This window comes from Somniosus microcephalus, chromosome 5 (genome assembly GCF_052327205.1).
Source record: "Somniosus microcephalus isolate GS21.2 chromosome 5, FLI_Smic_1.0, whole genome shotgun sequence".
NCBI classification, from domain to species: Eukaryota; Metazoa; Chordata; class Chondrichthyes; order Squaliformes; family Somniosidae; genus Somniosus; species Somniosus microcephalus.
In genome coordinates, this window is record NC_140991.1 from 319,691,602 (window position 1) to 319,699,391 (window position 7,790).

General features: G+C 53.6%; 1 protein-coding gene across 1 annotated transcript in view; it reads right to left on the bottom strand.

Moving 5' to 3' along the window:
• The window catches only part of ulk4 (unc-51 like kinase 4), a 585,662-nt gene extending 578,322 nt beyond the window's left edge, over positions 1-7,340 (bottom strand). The window contains exons 1-2 of the mRNA XM_085989398.1: positions 6,966-7,340; positions 709-808 (exon numbers count right to left, since the gene is read on the bottom strand). Coding sequence (XP_085845524.1) covers positions 709-808; positions 6,966-7,103 — 238 coding nt within the window. The 5' untranslated portion in view covers positions 7,104-7,340. The remainder of the gene's footprint in view (positions 1-708; positions 809-6,965) is intronic.
• Between the last annotated feature and the right edge of the window lie 450 nt (positions 7,341-7,790).

Below are 7,790 nucleotides of genomic sequence, written 5' to 3' on the forward strand. Positions count from 1 at the left end.
AGGTTTGTGATCTGCAATTGAGTGATGCAGAGACTGTCTTGTCGAGGAAGAAGTTTTATAAATTACTGCTATATTAGTAACTGTAATAGGCACCGTACTAATCAATGAGAAGAATCCAAGTCAAATGATATTTAATAACTGTAGAAGGAATTATAATTGTGTTAACAAGGAAAGAAAGGAAACCAGTAAGGAAAGGAAACCAGAAAGGAAAGAATGACATACTACCTGATTACATCACAGAAACATCCAAAGCACCTCACAATGAATTACCCTGAACTGCAGCCTCGTTTCACAAAGCAAGACCCCAGATTGCATGAATTAACTACAGAAACAAGCAGGCCTGGCCACGGTTTCATATTTCATTCGAGTGATGAGAATTATAGTGTGGCACTCACTCAGCGCTGCAGTGAATCATGTGCTGAGGTCCCAGAGTGGGACCGGAACCCACAACCTCCTTGCTTAGAGCCGAGAGTTGTAGTAACTCAGACAAGTCACAACGTATTTTACTATATTTTTCTCCATGCTATATGCTGGTTGCAACTTCTTCAACACTAACACACAGGACGGGGCAAGATACTGTGGTAAAACTAATTCTCAAGCTTTTACAGAATAAGCATCAGAACAGAGCATGTGATGCCCAATTAACCATATACATACACTCAAAGCCTCGATGTAATAGTCTATTTTAAACAGCATTTGAATCCTTACCTGTGCACAGTTCCAGTACAAGCCAGAGGTGATTGCTGGTCTCGTACCACTCGTGGAATAGGACGATGTTCCGATGCTCAATGCCGTGAGTGAGCCGCACCTACAGAAAATATATACATTCCCAAAACAAACAGTTACCTTCTTGTTGTTAAGCAAGATAGAAATTATGTGTTTTTTTTTAGTAAATTGAGAAACCAAGACGAAGGACTATCGCCCACAATGCAGGAATTAGCAAATTTGAAATGAGCGAGACAGAAGATGGGGTAAATCAAGAAAGATTGATTAAGATTGTAACAAGAGAGGAAAATTTAAAAAGTAAGGGAGCCCAGTGTGCAGGGAATGAGGAAGAATGAGTTAAACACCGCAATCAGTCTTGCTCTCAGAGCAGCAACAACAATGTGTATTTATATAACGCCTTTAACGTAGTAAAACGTTCCAAGGTGCTGCACAGGAGGATTACAAGACAAAAATTTGACACCGAGCCACATAAGGATACATTAGAATCGTAGAAAGTTACAGCACGGAAGAAGGCCATTTCGGCCCATCGTGTCTGCGCCGGCCAACAAAGAGCTCTCCAGCCTATTCCCACTTCCCAGCTCTTGGTCCGTAGCCCTGCAGGTTAGAGCATCCCAAGGGCACATCCAAGTACTTTTTAAATGTGGTTAGCGTTGCTGCCTCTACCACCCTTTCAGGCAGTGAGTTCCAGACCCCCACAACCCTCTGGGTCAAAATATCCCCTCAAAACCTTCCACCAATTAACTTTAAATCTGTTCCCCCTGGTTTTTGACCCCTCTAAGGGAAATAGGTCCTTTCTATCCACTTTATCTAGGCCCCTCATAATTTTATACACCTCAATAAGGTCTCCCCTCAGCCTCCTCTGTTCCAAGGAAAACAGACCCAGCCTATCCAGTCTTTCCTCATAGCTCAGATTCTCTACTCCCAGCAACATCCTTGTAAATCTCCTCTGCACCCTCTCTAGTGCAATCACATCCTTCCTGTAATGTGGTGACCAGAACTGCACGCAGTACTCTAGCTGAGGCCTAACTAGTGTTTTATACAGTTGAAGCATATCCCCCCTGCTCTTGTATTCTATGCCACGGCTAATAAAGGCAAGCATTCCGTATGCCTACTTAACCACCTTATCTACCTGGCCTGCTACCTTCAGGGATCTGTGGACATGCACTCCAAGGTCCCTTTGTTCCTCTACACTACTCAAGTGTCCTACCATTTACAGGAAACTTTGGTTTATCCGGAGGTTGCATGTCCGGAAACCTCGATCTAACGGCAGAAATCAGCAGCCGTTTTGGTTAGTTTTTTTTTCTTCTCCTCGCATTTTTTCAACAGTCAGGCTCTGGAAAGCGTCTCTGTAGCTTAGCAACAGCTTCAGAGACGCTTCCAAGGTACGGGCCGAGTGTTTACAAGCTGTTGCTAAGCAACAGTGTTTGTTGTCAGATACGGAGATGAAAACCTCCGTATCCTTCAACATTAGCGCTGGTCTATCCGGAAGTTTTGGTAGATCGGCAGCAGCTCGGTCCCGTCGGTGCCGGATATCGCGAAGTTTCCTGTAGTATGTATTCCCTTTCCTTGTTAGCCCTCCCCAAATGCACTCTCTCACACTTCTCCGGATTGAATTCCATTTGCCACTGTTCTGCCCACCTGACCAATTTATTGATATCTTCCTGTAGTCTACAGCTTCCTTCTTTAGTATCAACCACACAGCCGTTTTCAGTATCATCTGCAAACTTCTTAATTATACCCCTAATAGTCAAGTCTAGATCAGGTGACCAAAAGCTTAGTCAAAGAGGTAGGTTTTAAGGAGCGTCTTAAAGGAGGAAAGAGGTAGAGAGGCGGAGAGATTTAGGCAGGAAATTCCAGAGCTTGGGGCCGAGACAACAGAAGGCACAGCCACCAATGGTAGAGCGATTATAATCTGGGATGCTCAAGAGGGCAGAATTAGAGGAGCGCAGATATCTGGTGGGGTTGTGGGAGATTACAGAGATAGTGAGGGGCGAAGCCAGGGAGGGATTTGAAAACCAGGATGAGAATTTTGAAATCGAGGTGCTGCTTAACCGAGAGCCAATATGGGTCAGCGAGCACAGGGTATAAAGGAGGAGGGGAGAATGTACAGTGACATATTTGAAGCATTGGGAAAAGAAACCTCAAAAAAGTACTTTCCAGAGCAATATCAATCAAAAAAAGGCAGACGAAAAGTATAGGGAAAGGGAGCAAGAGACATTGGTTGGAGGGTAGACAGAGTTTTCTTCTTGTATCCTGTTCAGGGCTGCAAGGGCGTTGCCATGAGCACCCCAGATCTGACAGCAAAATTCCTGTCCTGGGCACAATTTCTTGGAGGCAGTTTTACAACAACAACTTCGATTTATATAGTGCCTTTAATGCAGTAAAATGTCCCAAGGCGCTTCACAGGTGTGCCAAGCGCAGGCAGCGCAAGGAGCGCGCGTCAACCCAGGCGCCCCACCCACCCGCCCCTTCAACCACCGTCTGCCCCACCTGTGACAGAGACTGTAGGTCCCGCATTGGACTCATCAGTCACCTGCGAACTCATTTTTAATGTGGAAGCAAGTCATCCTCGGTTTCGAGGGGCTGCCTAAGAAGAATCAGACACAACTTGACACCAAGACACATAGGGAGATATTAGGGCAGGTGATTAAAAGCTTGGTCAAAGAGGTAGGTTTTAAGGAGCGTGTTTAAAGAGGAGAGAGAGGCAGAGAGGTTTAGGGAGGGAATTCCAGAGCTCAGGGCCGAGACATCTGAAGGCACGACCGCCAATGGAGGGGTGAAGGAATTCTGAGATGCACAAGAGGGACGCAGAGTTCTTGGGCTGGAGGAGGTTACACAGGTAGAGAGGGATTTGAACACAAGGGTGAGCATTTGAAATTGGAACCATTGCTGGACCAGGAGCCAGTGTAGGGGTGATGGGTGAACGGGTCTTGGTGCGAGTGAGGATAAGGACAGCAGAGCTTTGGATGAGCTTAAGCTTACAGAGGGTAGAAGGCCGGCCAGGAGAGTATTGGGAAACTCAAGTCTGGAGGTAACAAAAGCATGGAATTTTTAGGAACAGATGGGTGGAGTTCCATCTCAGGTTACAAAATAGTGATTTGTCAGTATTCAGAGAGCTCAATGCAGCACTAAGCACAGATTGGAAGGTCCCAGGTTCAATTTCTGCTCCATGTTGAGTTTGTGGATCTCATGCAGGACAGCAGCCGGCAAGTTAAAATTGGGCTCAGCACTCCTGGGCAGGAAAGGGGGTAAAACAAGAGCCACGGTCCCCTCTCCTGATCACTGGCAAGTGTTAGCCGAGGACAGGATAAAACTCGGCTCTGTTGCCCTCAATGGTTAAATGTCACCCCGTGGCTCAGTGGGCAGCACCCTCGCCTCTGAGTCAGAAGGTTGTGGGTTCAAGTCCCACTCCAGAGACTTGAGCTCAAAAATCCAGGCTGACACTCCCAGTGCAGTGCGGAGGGAGCGCCGCGCTGTCGGAGAGCCAGTGCCGAGGGAGCGCCGCGCTGTCGGAGGGGCAGTGCCGAGGGAGCGCCGCGCTGTCGGAGGGGCAGTGCCGAGGGAGCGCCGCGCTGTCGGAGGGGCAGTGCCGAGGGAGCGCCGCGCTGTCGGAGGGGCAGTGCCGAGGGAGCGCCGCGCTGTCGGAGGGGCAGTGCCGAGGGAGCGCCGCGCTGTCGGAGGGGCAGTGCCGAGGGAGCGCCGCGCTGTCGGAGGGGCAGTGCCGAGGGAGCGCCGCGCTGTCGGAGGGGCAGTGCCGAGGGAGCGCCGCGCTGTCGGAGGGGCAGTGCCGAGGGAGCGCCGCGCTGTCGGAGGGGCAGTGCCGAGGGAGCGCCGCGCTGTCGGAGGGGCAGTGCCGAGGGAGCGCCGCGCTGTCGGAGGGGCAGTGCCGAGGGAGCGCCGCGCTGTCGGAGGGGCAGTGCCGAGGGAGCGCCGCGCTGTCGGAGGGGCAGTGCCGAGGGAGCGCCGCGCTGTCGGAGGGGCAGTGCCGAGGGAGCGCCGCGCTGTCGGAGGGGCAGTGCCGAGGGAGCGCCGCGCTGTCGGAGGGGCAGTGCCGAGGGAGCGCCGCGCTGTCGGAGGGGCAGTGCCGAGGGAGCGCCGCGCTGTCGGAGGGGCAGTGCCGAGGGAGCGCCGCGCTGTCGGAGGGGCAGTGCCGAGGGAGCGCCGCGCTGTCGGAGGGGCAGTGCCGAGGGAGCGCCGCGCTGTCGGAGGGGCAGTGCCGAGGGAGCGCCGCGCTGTCGGAGGGGCAGTGCCGAGGGAGCGCCGCGCTGTCGGAGGGGCAGTGCCGAGGGAGCGCCGCGCTGTCGGAGGGGCAGTGCCGAGGGAGCGCCGCGCTGTCGGAGGGGCAGTGCCGAGGGAGCGCCGCGCTGTCGGAGGGGCAGTGCCGAGGGAGCGCCGCGCTGTCGGAGGGGCAGTGCCGAGGGAGCGCCGCGCTGTCGGAGGGGCAGTGCCGAGGGAGCGCCGCGCTGTCGGAGGGGCAGTGCCGAGGGAGCGCCGCGCTGTCGGAGGGGCAGTGCCGAGGGAGCGCCGCGCTGTCGGAGGGGCAGTGCCGAGGGAGCGCCGCGCTGTCGGAGGGGCAGTGCCGAGGGAGCGCCGCGCTGTCGGAGGGGCAGTGCCGAGGGAGCGCCGCGCTGTCGGAGGGGCAGTGCCGAGGGAGCGCCGCGCTGTCGGAGGGGCAGTGCCGAGGGAGCGCCGCGCTGTCGGAGGGGCAGTGCCGAGGGAGCGCCGCGCTGTCGGAGGGGCAGTGCCGAGGGAGCGCCGCGCTGTCGGAGGGGCAGTGCCGAGGGAGCGCCGCGCTGTCGGAGGGGCAGTGCCGAGGGAGCGCCGCGCTGTCGGAGGGGCAGTGCCGAGGGAGCGCCGCGCTGTCGGAGGGGCAGTGCCGAGGGAGCGCCGCGCTGTCGGAGGGGCAGTGCCGAGGGAGCGCCGCGCTGTCGGAGGGGCAGTGCCGAGGGAGCGCCGCGCTGTCGGAGGGGCAGTGCCGAGGGAGCGCCGCGCTGTCGGAGGGGCAGTGCCGAGGGAGCGCCGCGCTGTCGGAGGGGCAGTGCCGAGGGAGCGCCGCGCTGTCGGAGGGGCAGTGCCGAGGGAGCGCCGCGCTGTCGGAGGGGCAGTGCCGAGGGAGCGCCGCGCTGTCGGAGGGGCAGTCTTTCGGATGAGACGTTAAACCAAGGCCCCGTCTGCTCTCTCAGGTGGACGTAAAAGATCCCACGGCCACTGTTCCGAGGAAGAGCAGGGGAGTTCTCCCCGGTGTCCTGGTCAATATTTATCCCTCAATCAACACCTTAAAACAGATGATCTGGTCATTATTTCAATGCTGTTTGCGGGAGCTTGCTGTGCGCAAATTGGCTGCCCGTTTCCCACATTACAACAGTGACTACACTTCAAAAGAACTTCATTGGCTGTAAAGCGCTTTGGGAGGTCCTGAGGTTGTGAAAGGCGCGAATATAAATGCAAGTCTTTCTTGAAATGGTTTTCACGTCCCAACGCCGACTACCTCAGCTCTTACACAAGGAAAGGCCCAATCGGTTAGCACCTGTGGCATAATAAGCCAACAAGAAGTATGAAAATGACAGATCATCGAGGGGGAAAGACAAGTTACAATTACATCTAGTTTCACACTTGTGTTAAGTCAATAGACGAACATTGAGACAAGCGGTCGAAGGGTTACAGTGTTCATTGTTCCATCAATGTACAATATTCTCACTCCCCTCCCCTCCATCACCTCTTCCCCTTAACAGTTCTTTTCCCGAGACAAGGGATCCTGCTAAACATGGTTTCACAACACCAGCAACCCACCCAAATGTGAGGCTAGCCTGAGACGACGAGTGCAGACTGGCCCTTGGCTTGCAGAGGTGGTTTTACAGCCCAGCCTGATCCAGATATAATCGGACATTCACACACTTTCCAGCAGCTATCACTGTGCAGGAATCAGTGCCGCCCCCAGGCAGATTATTTCCCTCTTTCCTAGTCCGGGGATGCCAAAGCCAATTACAGCACCCATTTTCCCCAATGGAGATAAACTAACTTGGCACTCAATCCTCCGAGTCTCTACGGCACCGTACTACAGAATATAGCACAGCTATCTGCACCGACGTGAAGCAAGACAGCCCAGAGATGGCCATGGTACAAACACGCCTCGGACGACAGGAGAAAACCATAAGGTGGGTCTGCAATGCACTGTGCCACCACGCTAGTTGAATTCTCTGATCATTCAAACATTACTGCTACTATCAAGTGATACTCACCCTATTCGTGATCTCTGGCCTTTTTGATTTGTCAATACATAAAATAGCCACAAAATTGATTGTTCCCTTCCTTCTGCCTTTGTAAACAGTCGATTTATTTCCTTTTCCAATTTCCTCATAAAGGACAAAGTTTTCCATTTTTGTTGTTCTAAGTAGATCAACTGAAATAAGAACAAATAATTATACACATACACACAACAATCAGTATCCTGCAGTTTTAGAACAACTTGGATTTATAGAGCGCCTTTAACGTAGTAAAACATCCCGAGGCACTTCACAGGAGTATTATAGAACAACATTTGACACTGAGCCACAGAAGGAGATATTAGGGCAGGTTGGTTAAAGAGGTCGGTTTTAAGGAGCGTCTTAAAGGAGGAAAGAGAGGCGGAGAGGTTTAGGGAGGGAATTCCAGAGCTTAGGGCCCAGGCAGCTGAAGGCACGGCCGCCAATGGTGGAGAGATTATAGTCAGGGATGCTCAAGAGGCCAGAATTAGAGGGGCGCAGAGATCTCGGGGGGTTGTGGGGCTGGAGGAGATTACAGAGATAGGGAGGGGCGAGGCCATGGAGGGATTTGAAAACACGGACGAGAATTTTAAAATCAAGGTGCTGCTTAACCGGGAGCCAATGTAGGTCAGCGAGCACAGGGGGTGATGGGCAAACGGGACTTGGTGCGAGTTAGGACACGGACAGTCGAGTTTTGGATGACCTCAAGTTTACGGAGGATAGAACGTGGGAAACCAGCCAGGAGTGCATTGGAATAGTCAAGTCTAGAGGTAACAAAGGCATGGATGAGGGTTTCAGCAGCGGATGAGCTGAGGCAGGGCG